Source organism: Thunnus albacares, chromosome 17 (assembly GCF_914725855.1).
Source record: "Thunnus albacares chromosome 17, fThuAlb1.1, whole genome shotgun sequence".
NCBI classification, from domain to species: domain Eukaryota; kingdom Metazoa; phylum Chordata; class Actinopteri; order Scombriformes; family Scombridae; genus Thunnus; species Thunnus albacares.
In genome coordinates, this window is record NC_058122.1 from 11,628,661 (window position 1) to 11,645,283 (window position 16,623).

Sequence of the window (16,623 nt, forward strand, 5' to 3'; positions counted from 1 at the left end):
ATTTTAATTTCTGATTTGTTTTTTCTCAAAGGAAAACACAGAACAAGATTTACAGATTAGATGCTGTAATAGACAAAAAGCTTGCAATCTAATTTCAGTTGTTTGTAAGTTTAGTTTGACTTTTTGTCAAATCATATGTTGTGTTATGGTTTTTCAGACTAGATTTTAATTTGTTGAATTCTAAATTATCATTAAAGATCTTATCTTATATTTCAATAATATAATCACTTGCATTTAAAATATTTGGTAGTGTAACAAGATGTATAATAAGTCAACCAATAGAGAAATTTTGAGCACAATTGGAATTGTTATGTGTTATGTGAGGTCCAGCATGATCTCAGATTAGACAGTCAGGTTATTTTGAGGTTCTGTTTCCCATTGCTACTATTAGTCTGCTGTATAATAATGCATAAAAAACTGTATCTGTGATGAAGTTTGGGTTCTTGGTGTTGCATGAATTCTGTCCCGTAAACCACATAATTTCCTTCTTAATAAATTTTTTCCTAGTTTTCTTAATATTAATACGGAAATATGATCTAAATGAAACTTGAGTCACCATGTTGTTTAGGGTAGCCGTGTTCAGGGTTGTTAATTCTCATGTGCTGTGAGTAATTTCACACTAACATGACATTTACTAGATTTCAATATACTAAACAGAATAAAGAAAGTGAAGCTCATCAGGAAAATATAAACTCCTCTCAGTTTCTACATTCTTTTGTGTGTGAAGTATGTGTGTACGTGTGTGCATCTGCAGGGTTTGTTCTGAGCCGAGCTGCCCCACAAACGCTCCCGGTTCTTATGACTGATCAGCGGCTGATGTAGAAACACCAGCACACAGGTGCACCTGCTCAGGCTGTAAAAATAAGTGGCCCATTTAGTCATGCAAAGATCAGTTACTGCGACTAGCACAGAGGCTGCTCCGATCAGTGAACATAACCTTCTTCCCCAATGATACACTTCAGTCCTGTTTACACTGCAGCTGATGATTTTTTTTAAATCTCAGATGTGACACAAGTCTGTGTTTGTGTTTTCAAATCAGCAAAGAATTGCAGGAACTATTTTTCATCCTAATTTGGATCACAGTGTTACAAAATCAGGTCCAGAGGCGTGTGACCTACATGCAACTTTTTTGCTCAAACTAAAATTTGTCAGCGTTTCCATGACAATGGATATATCCTACATTGCTCACTTGATACAAATATAAATTGGCACCAACATCAGTTTGGCAACACCAACCTCTTCATGGAGGACGATGAGGCTGATTGGTATTTGGGGAAGTACTGTAAGAGTCAACTTTTGTATGATCTGTAAGTGAAACAAATAAGAAAAGTTTGGTTGGTGCAAAATCATGGACATCTTAAAAATTGTATAGAATGATCCAATAAAAATCAGTTCAAGGATATACTGTAGGTTAGCTGCAGATCTGACTAACTATTCCACAGGATCAGACCATGATGTTTAAATTACGTTACTTGATTACATTATGACCAAAAATTGTCCATTCACTTATTTCTTGGAAAATTACCTTTACGTATAATATTCTGTGAGGAAAAATAACTGATATCCACTTGTATGAAGTTGAATGATAAAATGGTTTAATTGATATTTTTGCAGATGTTGTCTGGATCCAAGAGGCACCTGGGTCCAACCTCCAGTCCTCTCTATGTGGAGCTTACCTGGTCTCCCTGTGTTCACTTCACAGGGTGAGAGCACTTAATTACTACAAGGCAGGATGTTGATTAGGCTGATCTGGAGCATATTTCCTAACTGGAGCAGGGAGATAAGTAATCAGCTCCCTAAAAAAAGTCCTGTGTCTTGTCTATGTGTAGTGTTTCTTTCTGTTCGGTGGGTGCACAACGCCTCTCTACCCCACTCACAGGTTGTTTTTGTCGGTGTTGGCTGCCAACAGAGACTCTCTCTACAGTATTTCTAGCTTTTGTGTTTGTTCTCTCTCTTTCTTGTGATCATCGCTGTTTTACAGGCCCTGTAGCTATTTAGTTTGAAGTTTTTGCAGCAATGTTAAGATGGAAGATAGAAATGATTTTTTGCTACTGTTATTTTTAACAGTTTTTTTATCCATCACAAGCCCAAATGTAACCTGGAAATATCCTGATAAATAATAATGAAACTAGTAGTAATATTGGCATTTTATTTCTGTAACAGGGTTTTAATGGGACAGTAAATAATATGGTAAACAGGCTAATTTGCTCATAATAATCGGGTTATATCAAGTTTAATACTTTCTCAGTAATATCCATGTAAATACTAGAGGTATATCTAGTACTAGATGTAATAATAGGTGGGTAATGCTTTGACGAAGACAAGGGAACTCAAGAGGTAATAATGGGGCAATGTGTTAATAACAATACAGTAAAACTAGTTTCGTGTTTTTTCAATACTTGCAGGGTGACTTGCAGATTCTTCCACCTTCACATTCAATTTTTGAATGAAAGTGACACACACAGAGTTAAACGCTGCCTCACCGGACAGGTTACTTTAACTGTGATCATAGTCATTATGATTATGTGACAGGTGTTGTACTTTTTCCAGTGATAAATATGTTTCCTCCAACTGAAAGGGATCAAATCAAAGATTTAAAAATGTGTGTACTATTAGGATGAAACCAAAAACCCAAGAATTAATTTAAAAACACAAAACTGATTAAATAGGTCGACTAACTGTGCAGTTAATTAATTAAATTCTCACCAGCGTTTACAAGCCACCACTTACAGCTACAGATAATAGAACAATGAACAGGAAGTCCAGAAACACAGCAAGTGAGCACAAACAGCAGGAATGCTGCTAATACTGAACTAAACAGACGGTTACACAGTTGTATAATTAGAGTACCTGCCATGCTCCTGATCCTGAGTGTCCTGCCAGAACCAGAAACACTCATGTCTGACTGAGCTTTGAGTAAACATCCTGTGCTCTGCCTGGCGTCTTCTCCACCACACAGGCATAACCACAACGTGACATAACACTCTAAAATGATTCAGGAGAGTTTGAGTTTGCTGATAATCTGAAAGTTGATCAAATATGATCAAGCCTGTGTCCCGAGTGTGGTCAAGCCTGGCCCACTTTGTCCTGCCGCAGTGAGGCAGCCTTTAAATAACTCACTGGGTACGAGGTATCGGCTGTGGGCTCTCTCCGTCCCAATAGCACACTTCACATCCCCATCTGGTCTGCCATCTCCTAACTGAACCCATAACCTATTTACAGCCCTGACATCAAAGGAACAGTACAGTAGCGGTAACATAGAGTGAATATAAAGCTAGATCTGCTGGATTTTTGAAATGCGCTGTAGAAAAAAGTTCTGCATTTAATCACAATTATACCCTACTTTAAGTTGCATTCAATATATTTTCTGATAAAGATTTTACTCCATGAATATCTGCTTTGTCTTTTAAAGAGTTACTCATGTAATGGAAAAAAACAGCAGTTCAAGGTGCAGTGTGTAGAATTTAGTGTCATCTAGCGGAAGAGACTTGGCAGAAATGCAATAATCATGAGTATGTTTTAATTAGTGTATAATCATCTGAAACTAATTATTGTTTTTTGTTACCTTAGAATGAGCCCTTTATATCTACAGAGGGAGCAGGTCCTCTTCCATGGAGGCCACCATGTTGTACTGCCATGTTTCTACAGTAGTCCAGAGCAAACCAAACACTGTTTCTAGAGAGGGCCTTCCGCATTTTTTGCGAGTTTCATGGCCACTGTAGGTTCTCCTACATACTTGAAAGGGGAGGGGGAGGCGGAGGATTATTCAGTTGGTTGCAACCTGCAACCTCACCACTAGATGCCACTAAATCTTACACACTGGTCCTTTAAAAAGTAACAAATAAATAAATATGATAAACGCAGGGTGAAAAATCTGTAGTGTGTTGTCTTATTTTTAAATTTTTATCATACACAATTTTTATCATACATCATAAATTTTTATCATACACTAAACACACTGTACATTAACATTACTTACATGCAGTATCTTATGTTGCATGCGAGATGTGAAGATACAGACATTTTACTGCTTTAATGAACATAATTCCAACAACATACTCTTAAAGGTCAAATATTCCTGTTACAATCAGAAAACTGATACCCTGACTACCTTGGCTTATTTTCCTTGGAGGCCGTCATATCGCAGTGTCACACGTACCTTCCACCCAGGTCTCTGCTCTGTAATGGCCTCTCGTGAATCTGAGTCAGGCCAGAACTGGAACAGATCCTGTTTCTGTCCTGTAAAACTAACAAAGGAATTACAAACTCCTGGGCAGAGCAGTGTGGTGGAAGGTTTTTCAAAAACAAGGATGGCGTACGTTGTTGATCGCACACTGCGCACAGCAGTGGTATTTCAGTCAGGGGTGTTTGGGAATGAATTGTTGCACAGAAGTAGCATCCGCGTGTCTGTCTTGAGCCTTGGTCCAGAGTCAAATATCTGGAGTAGTTTTGGATGGTTTGCCATGAAATGTTGTAAAGACATTCATGGACCCTGGAGGATGAATCTTGATTGATGTCCTGACATTTCAAGTGCCAAAAGCAGATCAAAGTTTCCACTCGCCTGACACCTCAATTATTGACAGCATACCTTTAAAAATAACAACCAAAATCCCATCAGCTTCAACTGTAATTCAATATTACAGTAATTTTAGATTTGCATCAGTCCTTATTGCACCTATCACAAGGGTCCTGCTCAACTTTTTTTTTTCGCCCTGTAATACATGAGAAATACACTGATTTCCTGCTTTGTCCACACATGCACACATAAAACAGAAAAGAAACTGCCTACATGTGCTTTTGAAAGTGCAATATGTTCAACAGGAGCTGCTTTGCTTTCTGAATGAGTCAAAATGGAGACCACACCACCCACTCTGTGATCTGTTTTGTGTTAGTTAAGAAACATTGCAGAGTAGGACAGTTAATTAGATGTGTGAAAAATGTCTCTATTTTCACAGATTCCTTAAGAGTGTGTAGATTTTACTTCTGAACCAATAATACACTCAATGTGCCAGTCATGTGACTATTGTTCTGGCTTTTCTGAAAAAAAGTGAAGATGAAAAGAAATATTCGTCTACATATTGGTGGTTCATCCATTGTTTGAAACGACACCGTTTTGCAATAAAAACACTCTGTACAAAATAAATAATTAAACCTAATCAAATCCCAAATAAATTAGCTTAAAAATGTAAATGTTCAGTTAGTTTCTGGGCTCTGCAGTACATGTCAATTTTAATATAATAAGCCAGTTGATTCTTTCAACTCCGATCGTTGCTGACCAGCACTGGTGCAACACACACGTTGTCTCCAAATGCCAAGTATCTACAGTGACACCGTGAAAGGGAGGGGGAGGACGAGAGCTGAGCAGTGAGCAATAGTTCACTGGATGTGGGATACAGAGTGGGATCTGCGGCAGAACAAGATCAGATAGCAGATATACTAAGAAAGTGTGAGACACTGTGGAAGAAGAGAGACTGTCGACTGCTTATAACTCCAGAATAAGCTGTGAGGAATTAATTTTTGATTGGATTGGACCCTACAGGCCATGTGAGCCCTATATACATTTAATTTGGGATATCAGAGTAGCTGTGATCAACTCCTTGTGCTATTTTGAGGGGGCAAAATTATGCCTTCAGTGCTTCACTAAAGTCACTTTCTGATTTCTGGTCTGTTTCTGATCGACCGGATATCAACCGAGCAGTAACTTTGGAGGACTTGACAGTAGGAGTGATTGTAATGCCCTCCTCATTCAATGGAAAAACAGATGCGTTTAAACTAGAAGGGGAAGACATGAAGGTACTCTGTGGCCATTTACTTTTCTGCCTCACAAGGTTAGAGTGGTTCTACCCTTAACAGAAGAGAGGAGTTAAAGAAACCTGCTGAGAAACATGCAGCAGTTTGGCTAAAAGACCTGGAAGTAAAGGAAAGTTGGAAATCAACAATCAACAGGAAGACTTACACACAAGGTAAGCTGCTTGTTCTTGTACCATAGACAGAAAAGCTAAATATATTACTGTGGCTGACACCTTTCCTTAGATTCACTGACTCTGTCTTATGTCTCTAATTGTTCAATTCAAATGTGAGCTGTATGATGTAAGATCACAGCCGAGCCAGGACAAATGTGGCTCCTGAGAGAGCTGAGGAGCAGTCGCCCAGAATATTAGATATTAATATCCCTTGGACACTCAACATCCTGCTTCCTAGCAACTACAGCATTGAGAAATGGCAACTGCTGCGTAATACGCACACACATACACACACTGACACAGACACACACCCATGCCCATGCACAAACAATCACAGGCTAAAAAAATCTTGAATTTGTTGTTATCAGTTTTCATCCTGGACTCTGTAATTAAGGTTACAGAGTAATTAAGAGAGTTTTAAACATGGCACCAGCTACGGAACTGGTGTAATAATTTACTGACTGTTGACATGTAATAGTAGTCTAGGGCTGTTGGTCCAGATTGGTTTTCCGTGCCGATAGTAGTTTCCTCTATTTGATATTATACAGAATGGGTTTCAGGAATTTATTGCCGGACCTCTTGTGACCAGACATTTTTTACTGTCACGTTGGGCATTTCAGTGCCGTTAAACGAGACATTTTTACTGTATTGTACTGTTTTAACCCATTGTTTTTAACCATTTCCCTAACTGAGTGGTTTTTATGCTTAAACCTAACCATTTTTACCTAAATGATGGGAAGGTTTGGCATATCACCTGCAAACAAAAATGTTCCTCCATTTTGAAACAACCTGAATTTGATCACGTGATCTTGCGCAATCAGTACCAATACGCATGCATAATAATTTCCGTACCAACAATAAATGGACTATTGACACAGTGGAACCCATACCAATAGCCACTTCCTTTAAACATACCTCGACTTGAATCTGCACAGATAGTGTATTTTAAATTCACCACCTACTTTTTTAATTTCCTGCCATTATTTTTGTACAATCTGTTTGGTTACTGCTCTGTTTTCTCTATGGGGTATCAATGTCCATCTCTTCATAACCATGCTGGGGAGACCTACGCAGCTGCTGTTCTGACCCCATTTTTAAACTTAATTAAAGATAAAATCCCAGTTGCTTTATAACTGTATCTTCCTTAAGTGCTGGGGTACATTAATTGTGTTTCACTGCATCTTGTTTTAGGAAGAAACACCACAGAAACCATTTTTTCTGACTGCCCCCAATCAATCTTGGAATATTTTAGTGTGTCAGATGTTATAAAAGATTAACAATATAATCAAAATCAATAATTATCTAAAAAGGTAACAGTAAACATTTCACGTCACAGCCAGTTGCTGACCAACATATCACCTTGTGCTGACCTGTGGTTGAAGTGCTTTCCTCTGGGTCCCCTGGGGTCTGCATCGTGATGGTGTGGCAGCGTCTTATTTTAAGACCTGAAATGAGTGAAGTTCCATCAGAGCCAGAGTCAGCCAGAGTTCAGCTACAGTCAGTGTATTAAACCTATGATAGTATAAAAGCACCAAAACAGTTGAACCTCAGTAAAGCAACATTTCTCAGAACAAACTAAATTTCTTGCAGCATAATGCAGGTACATAAAACTTGATGTTTAGCCATGCTCAGAGCATGTTTTATGTCCTATCCATCAGTCAACCAGTCAACCAGTCTGGTCCAGACTGAATTATTTCAACAATTATTGTATGAATTGCCATGAAACTTGGTACAGACATTAATGGTCCCCAGAGTATGAATCCTAATGTCATTGATTATTCCTTGACTTTTGCTCTAGTGCCACCATGAAGCTGACATTTGTGTTTTTTTAGTGAAAATGTGAAAAACTATTTTTGATGATTGTCATGATTGTCATGAAATTTGGTACATTCATGTCCCTTTAAGGATGAATTGTAATCACTTTGGTGATTCCCTGACTTTTCATCTAGCACCATCATCAGGTTAAAAATTCTAGCTGTCCAATTCTGACCAACTTCAAATCTAATGACATTCCCATCAGCCTCAGCTTTACTTTGTGTTTAGTGCTAATTAGCCAGCATTAGCATGCTAACTAGTGATGGGCAAAGCAGTTCTTTTCAGTGTACTGAATCATTAGAATCAGTTCATTAAATCATTAAAGATTTGTTCAAAAGACTTGTTCACTGAATCGTTCAGGGCTTGACCAGACCTAGTACCATTCACTCTAACTCGCTAACTAATGAACGGAGAGCGTTTGTTCGTGAAGAATAGCCAGTGAGCTGAGAGTTTAATTTTATAAAGATACAGTTTGCAAACTGAAAGCTGCTATAACAAAGTCCTAAAATCATTGCAGCTAAATGTTAGCAGCTGTCAGCTGTGTATTTGCTGTCTTGAACACACCCCATTCCTCCTGCAAACAAATGACTTGAATCACTCACTCATTGAGTGAGTGATTGTATCCCTGTGAATAAATCACGTTTGCTTGCAAATGGCTGAGAGCTCAACTGAACAGACTGAGAAATTAACAGAAATTAACAGATCAAGTGATTCAGTCCAGTTTGTTTACCCAAAAGATTCATTCTTTTGAACGAATAATTTGCGAACAACACAACACTAAAGCTAAGCCACTAAAATTAAGACAGTGAATATCCATGCTAACCACTGTCATGTCAGCATTGTCATTGTGAGCATGGTAGTAAGCTGATGTTAAAGGATAGGTTCACAATTTTTCAAGTCTGTCTTAAAACAATAGTCAGGTGCCCATCTGAACATTGAAACAGGTTGTACTTGCTGTAATCATTCCTCCTGTTCATACTGACCATTAGAAGATCCCCTTCAAATGTTTTACAATATAATATAAGGATTCAGCTATTTGAGTTAGTCAAATAAAGTGGATATCTTCCACATTTAGTCTTTTTAGTTTAAAATTCTCTCTCTGTGTCTCAAGGGACAATGTTTTCCCGTTCAGCTGCTGTGGAAGTATAGTAACAAAAAGAGGGAATTTGGGACTTAAAATATAGTAACTTTGATTTGATTTGACTAATTTGGACAACTGAAACCTCATACTGCCTTCAGATAAACTTCTAAATACATTTTTGCACCGAACGAGGGCTGTGGATTTTGTCCCCCATCACTTACATTGAAAGTGCATTATGAAGAGATCTCTTAATGTCCAGTATGAACAGGAGCAATGATTACAGCAAGACAATGTCAGTTTTTATTTGGTCACTAGACTTTTGTTTTAGGACAGACTTGAAAATTTGAGAACATAACATCCTGTAACATTTACCACAAAGCACATCTGTGTGCAGCCTCACAGAGCCGCAAGCTGGGCTGTAGACTAGTGATGTTTATTACAAAGCTGAATTATCATTAATGAACTGTTTAAATCAAATGTATTTCAAGCAGAAGCCTATGAACCAAAATGTCATGAGGATCACAATCGTCTTCCTCTGTGTGATGTGTTTCTGTGTGAAACTGCTGGATTATCCCAAAATAGCAGATCAGTGTTCATACATTTTATGGGACCCATCATTCACAAAGTTCACAAATAACCTAGCAAAGCGTTCTAAATCTCTCCTTGTTAGCATTTTTAAGGTCCTTGCCAGAGGCGTACTGTATACTGTAGTACCACCACTTGCATTATCAATAAAATCTCAAAAAACTTAATTAGTAATTTAAAATACAGTAGATAAATAAATCATGTTTATAGAGTGAAAACATTTTGCCACACACACTAGCAATTATATTAAAGACGTTTTTTTTTATTTGATCATCAATGCACAAGTTGGATGTGCTGAATGATGTAGTTGGGACAAATCAGGATAAAATTCATCCTTTTTAGAAATATTCCCTCCATTTGCGTGTCTGAAGTGATTCCATTGATTCCTACCATCAAACTATTTGTATCTGAGGCTGCCTCTTCTATGATACCCAATGTTCTGCCCCATCTTTTTTAGCCCATATTATTTTCCGGCACAATCTCACAGGGGAATCACACAGCCTCATCACAGTACTCCAGTGACTCTAATAGCTGTGCCAGCTGGAAGAAACAGAAGATACGTCATATAAAATGGCAGGGCATTGGATTAGCTGGCTATTTCTGTACCTTGTTGATCAGAGAAACATGTATTGTATATACCAGAGTATTTCCAAGAGAGAGGGGGAGAAAGAGAGGTAAGACAGAAAATCAAATGTATACTATGAAAGTATATATTGAAAATTAAATGTATAAGATTAATTAGTATCTTCTAAAGCAAAATTAAATATCTTACCCATACACCAAATTTTCAACAGAGGGCAGTTTGAAACACCACATCATCACCACATTATCATTTTCATGTTTGTCATAAATTGTGCAGCATAAATTTATCAAGATACCTAGAAAGCTTCAAACACATATTATAGTGAATTACATTCATCAATGACACTTTAACTGAGAAGAAAAATGGTCAAAAAAGTTGTTACTAAATCAACAGGCCAAAATATTTAAGTGAACATTTGCTTTTACATCATAAAACCTTTAGAGAAGATAGTAAGTCTAGATCATTTCAATTACATAATTAATATTAGAAATGTGCATATAATGCATCAAAACATTTGGAAACTGGAATCCTGAGCTGTTACATAAGACCAACCTGCTGGAACAAATACATAAAGAGCATTTGGTACAGAAAAAAGGGTTTAATCTCACATTGAAGATATATAAGGAGAAGTGTACATCATGTTCATTGGCTGCCTGAAGAACGCATGATGCTGACGACAATATGATCATACCATCTACTGAGGCCAGAAGCAGCTAAACACGGTTAATGTATAAATGTATAAGATAAATGCGTGACATTTCTATGTGATTATCTTTATTCTCTATTTAAACAACCACTTTTCAGGTGACATCCATGATCTTTACATAAATTTAAGTGTGGACAGATAATAATAGTCATATTTTCTGTCCTTCCTTCACAGGAAACTGCAGTTGTGCCTCACCTCTCAATTCCAGTTGACGCTGAGTCTGTGTTGGACGGGGCTCTGCACTTCCCGTGAGCCTGGTCAGTTTTGTATGAGCAAGGCTGATAGTGTGAAGCTACGTGGCTGTCCCCACTGAGGCATGAGTGTGGGAAGGGCCCACCACCACAGCTTCATTTCCTGTGAAGAAGAAGGCCTGAGACTAAGTAACATGCCTGCTGTGGGCAGCTTCGGCAATGGCAAGATCCACACGAGACGCAAATACCACACTCGGTTTGTCAGCAAGGCTGGACAATGCAACATCCATTTCTCAAACATGGATGAGAAGTCACAGCGGTACATTTCTGATATTTTCACAACTTGTGTGGATATTCGCTGGCGATACATGTTCCTGCTGTTTAGCCTGGTGTTTGTGGTGTCCTGGCTAACGTTCGGCTTGGGATTCTGGCTCATCGGCCACCTACATGGTGACATGGACCATCCTGGAGGGGACGACAGTTTTGTTCCCTGTGTCATGCAGGTCAACACCTTTGTGGCAGCTTTCCTGTTCTCCATTGAGACCCAAACAACCATCGGATATGGATCTCGCTGTGTGACCGAGGAATGCCCTGCTGCTGTCTTCATGGTGGTCTTTCAGTCCATCATGGGCTGCATCATCGATGCCTTCATGATTGGTGCCATCATGGCCAAGATGGCAAGGCCCAAAAAGCGTGCAGAGACTCTACTGTTCAGCCACAATGCCGTCATCGCCATGCGTGATGGGAAGTTGTGCTTCATGTTTAGGGTTGCAAATCTAAGGAAAAGCCACATAGTGGAGGCTCACGTCAGAGCCCAGCTGGTGAAGCCTCGTTACACAGAGGAAGGCGAGTATATCCCTCTGGATCAGATTGACATGAATGTAGGCTATGACAAAGGCACAGACCGCCTGTTTCTGGTTGCACCCCTCACTGTCATTCACGAGATTGATGAGGAAAGTCCACTATTTGGCATCAGCAAGCAAGATCTGGAAACATCGGACTTTGAGATAGTAATCATACTTGAAGGTTTGGTTGAGGCCACAGCCATGACGACGCAGGCACGCAGCTCTTACCTGCCCTCAGAGATCCTTTGGGGTCATCGCTTTGAGCCCCTCATCTTCGAGGAGAAGAACCAGTACAGGATAGATTACGCCTACTTTCACAAAACATTCGAAGTACCATCCACCCCAAGATGCAGTGCCAAGGACATAGAGGAGAGAAAGTTCCCAACGTCTGGTGCCAACTCCTTCTGCTATGAGAACGAGCTGGCCTTCATCAGCAGGGATGAGGAGGAGGAGGGAGACATGGAGAAAGAGGAAGGCAGGATGTGTTCATCAGTGCATACCACACCTAGACATGATCAAACGTCCTCCCGCAGAGAATCTGAGATTTAACCTTTGGCTATTGCTTACCAGAACATCAACGTTTTGTTCTTTTTGGATGCAAGCATCACGTGATGTATCAAGAGACCAATGACTGTCAAACTACTGACATGAGGACACCACTGAAGACTGCTCTGCTGCAGCTGGAGGAAAAGCAGAACCGATCTCTGACATACAAGCAACAATGAAACTCATCAGATTTCTCATTGGAAAAACTCCTTGCTTTTTGCTTCCCTGGGATGGTTATTGAGCTTTATCAAATGCAAACAAAAACTGTCATGTTTCAATTTGCAGATGATCCTAATAATAATGTGCATGACAATAGCATAGTTTTGTATGAATATTTTGGAAAATGTTGGATAACTTTGATGGGACTGTCTGTATAGGTGCTGTTCACAGTCCTCAAATATACAGTTTATAACGGAGTGTGGAGTGAAATTGACACTTTGCAAACGTTTAGAAAAGCAAACCTCGGGAATATTTCTCCGGAATAATTCTCCTTTTTCCATCTGGAAAAAGTGTAGATCAGCAGTGGATTTTCATCTTAATGATATAACTTATGTGAACAGTAAAACTCTAAATGTTCTACATTATACAGTATCAGTGGATGACTTGGTTAGTCGGTAACCGATATATATACAGGATTGATTGAGGTAGACTCATAAACATTTCGATTATATAAAGGGAAAACAAACTTGATGGTGCACGGTATGCCATTTAGGCATACTAACAGGGAAAACTATTCATCTCTGTCTTAATGTGTTAGCTAATGGGAAACACTGGCAATGTGGCTTTGAGAGAATGTTAATCAAATAAGTATTGAATAAATGCTCGTTAAGCCCCTTAGTTACTGTTGCTACCCCTGTCAAGCTTAATGTTCTTGGACAGCATATGCACTTTATAATGATAATGGAGGCTGACCACTGAAAATTTGGCTTTCAACTTGGTCGGCTGAAATAACACAAGATAATCTCTCCTGGAAGGCATTCACAAAAAGTGACAGAAATACCAGTGTAACGAATGAAAAGAGAGAGAAGTTTAAATCCTGATTACCTTACAACTTCAACACACATGGCCAATCACTGCATGAGGTGATGAAGACTTTCAGTTTCATAAAGTTACACAAATTATTGGACACAGTTGACCCATGTAAAAGACATGGACATAAAGATATAGCATGTTATTGTAGACCCACTATTACAACTATTAAATGCTTTAGGATAAGGACTATCCAGGACCAGCTTCCACACACTGTAGAAATACTTCATGATTAATACACTGGTCTGAATGCGGGTTTTGTTAAAAGTAATCTGTAACCCCACACAAAATGATGTAGCTTGAAATGTCACTGGCCTTGGAAGTAATGCTGGGTTAGGTTAATACTGTGGGTAGTAAGCTAGTCAGCCAGGCATGCTAACACTTGCAGTTTACATTAGAATAAACACACTGTTTAATCCATTCCTTACACCTTTTCTTTTGTATATTTGGTTTTGGTGAGGGTTAGGTAGGCAACTGTAATATTTCTCTGACATGTGGAGAAATATCATAGTTGCCTAGCTATGTTTGGACAATCATTGTTTGGGCAAAGTGATATCATGGGATGACATAAATAGCATGCCATTTTAAGGAAATTTTGCATCATGTCTACGCATTTTAAGCTTTTTGCATGTCATTTAATGCTGTTGGTTAGGTTTAGGCACAATCAAATGCGGAAAAATGTCCTGACATGGCGGTAAAAGTGTCCAGTTAAAATGTCCATATGTGACGGTAAAAATGTCCGGTTAGTGGTCTCGAGCAGTACTCTCCTGCTGCTTTTACAACTTTTTGCCTTTTTGCCTAACTATCTAGCCATCCACCCAACATCCACCCATCCCACCTCCTCCCCAAAAGCCAAAATCACCTCATAAAAGAAAAGAAAGAGACATTATATTGACGTCATCTGAAATGTGTCACTTCCCCTGTCACTCAAACGTAACTATAGGTCATTTTTGGCAACTCTAAATGGCGTGAAATGACATGCAAAAAGCAAAAAAATGTGTAGTCATAACAGGGGCCAGTCAGGGGCAGGTCTGGTGAACAGTCAACTGATTTTAGTTTGTCAATTCTTCTCAGATGTGGTCTGTATTTCCCTTTATAGGGAAATAAAAACACAATTGTACATAAAGTCCGTATTTCACAGTTGAGCCATTTTCTCCTCATAAATGTGATGCTGCAGGTCAAAATGCAGTCATGATGGCCTGTGTATATATATATATACAAAATGAGAAATAACCAAAGACAAATAAGAAGCATTCAAAGTTAAACCCCCTCTGTGACCTCAGGACATAAAAATACAGCAACAACAGGAGAATTTAAGTGAAACTCCTCACATATTGGTAATCAAAGACTTATTTTGGAAGGCCCCCACAGGCAGCAGAGGAGTCTAATTAAAGTCATCTGAAATGAAATTGTCACATCAATGACCTGTGGGAGACTGAGTGGACTGTGTCACATCTGTGCTCTATATTGAGTTTAAAGGCCAAATTAAAAAAAAACAAAACAAATATTGACCAAAGAGAAGTCCTGACACACATATTTTCTACAGATTTGACTACATGAGCTCTGGAAGGTCACAAGATCAGAAGCTTGTAACAAGCTCTAAACCAGATGTAGATGCATTATATGTGTGGGTCACTATGGGATAAGATGAGATGATAAATTCTAGTTCAAGATCTTAAATAGATGTGAGTCACACAACAAACCACAATGAAGAAGTAAGAAATAAGCAGTCAAATCAGAGTTTAAACAAATCAAACTTTAACCTGAGAAAACTGTAAGTATATTAAGTTTAAGCTCTTAGTATATAAAGTAAAATAATATAAAAACAAAACAATTTAATTCAAGAATAATTTAAATTAATCATGATCATCTTCATACAGAGCTTTGACCTGATCTGTTCATGTTGTGATAAATCACACGCACGGCTACATATAATTTAATTAGCTGTTTGGTTCATTTGTCCATGTTCTCTGCCAGTGACATTTAATTATCATCTCTCTTTCTTTCTTTCTTTCTTTCTTCTTATGTTAATAGGACAGGTAATGAAATATTAGGTCATATTGTATACCACACTATCACTGATGACTGGTGAGATGAATTAGTTTTCCATGTGGGTCCATAAGGGTTATCTTTTACACCTGACTGCCATTTCAGCAAATTTCAACACATTTGTATTTATATCTTGCTGACTTGTGCTGAAATAAACAGAAAAGGCATGCTCCAGAAAACAAATGGTGTTTCTATTGCCATTTGCACCAAAAGCGGAGCACAGGATAAGACGAAATTATTAGAACCTGTAAATTTGTTAGGCCTGTATTGTAAATAAAATGTTGTTTTTTGTCATATGATCTTTGTGCTTGAATAGAGGCTAAGTGTTAATATATTATTTAATATCATAAGTTGCTTGAGCAAAGCAAGAAACTGAAAATACTCTCTTTGCTTGATGGACTGAAATAACATCTACACATTTGAACTTTGACCTCTTCTTGTCTTCCACAAAATGCATTTGAAGCCATCTTGACTCTGAGTTGCACCTTGTTTTCTTTTTGCAGGGTTTAGTTTCATGTGTGAGACAACAATTTATAAATTGACAGACAAATTTAAAAAAATCTCTTGATTATTACAATAAAATATATCAGACAAAGCCAACAGTTCTCTGTTTCCTTCATGGTAGACAAACAGTAAGTACAAGGATAATTTAACAATAAGCATTTGCTGAATGCATTTGTTGTTGCGTTATAACAAATAAGAGCAGCGGGGAGGGAACGTGTGAGCCAGCTGTTTGATAAACAGAGAGGAATGGAGTATGATTTATGACTGTGATTTGGTGGGGGACGGTATCTGGTTGGGGTCAGAGGTTTCTTCTTTCACTCTTATGCAACCAAACAGGCACGTCTTTGCATATGTACAGAGAAGGCCTGGCGGTCCTGTTTGATTTCACTGCCCTGTAACCTTGAACACCGGAAAAGAGCTCCAATGCGCACACACACAACCACAGAAACCATCACCATATCAAAGTTTCAAAATAGGACAGTCGTTGTAATATTATGACCAGTGTAACAGGTTGTTTTCTCTCTTTACTTATCTTTTAAATACACAAAGACACAATCAAAGTTTCTGCTGATGTGTTTTACCAAAAGTTCCTGTAGAATTTAGAAATATAAAGGACAAGGCTGGAGATTTTCTATATTTGTTGTCAACAAATCTCTTGTACAAACAAACCAACAATGAACTGATCCTACTTACAAGTACTGTGTGTGTATCCAAAGCCTGATAAAT

At 38.4% G+C, this 16,623-nt stretch overlaps 1 protein-coding gene and 1 long non-coding RNA gene across 3 annotated transcripts in view; one reads left to right on the plus strand and one right to left on the minus strand.

Moving 5' to 3' along the window:
- The window catches only part of LOC122966829, a 21,360-nt gene extending 12,709 nt beyond the window's left edge, over positions 1 to 8,651 (minus strand). Inside the window, exons 1-2 of one of the 2 annotated variants that reach the window (XR_006398471.1) lie at positions 7,334 to 8,651; positions 1,237 to 1,305 (exon numbers count right to left, since the gene is read on the minus strand). This is a non-coding gene — a long non-coding RNA (uncharacterized LOC122966829). The remainder of the gene's footprint in view (positions 1 to 1,236; positions 1,306 to 7,333) is intronic. The other variant, XR_006398472.1, reaches the window with a different exon arrangement.
- Positions 5,359 to 15,993, plus strand: kcnj12b (potassium inwardly rectifying channel subfamily J member 12b). Its single transcript, XM_044331164.1, has 2 exons — positions 5,359 to 5,963; positions 10,908 to 15,993. The coding sequence occupies exon 2, from the start codon at positions 11,050 to 11,052 to the stop codon at positions 12,316 to 12,318; it is 1,269 nt and encodes a 422-aa protein (XP_044187099.1). The 5' UTR covers positions 5,359 to 5,963; positions 10,908 to 11,049; the 3' UTR covers positions 12,319 to 15,993.
- The last annotated feature ends 630 nt before the right edge of the window (positions 15,994 to 16,623 follow it).

Coding starts and splice junctions, on each gene's coding strand:
- kcnj12b (XM_044331164.1), top strand. CDS start 11,050: ATGAGTGTGGGAAGGGCCCACCACCACAGCTTCATTTCCTGTGAAGAA.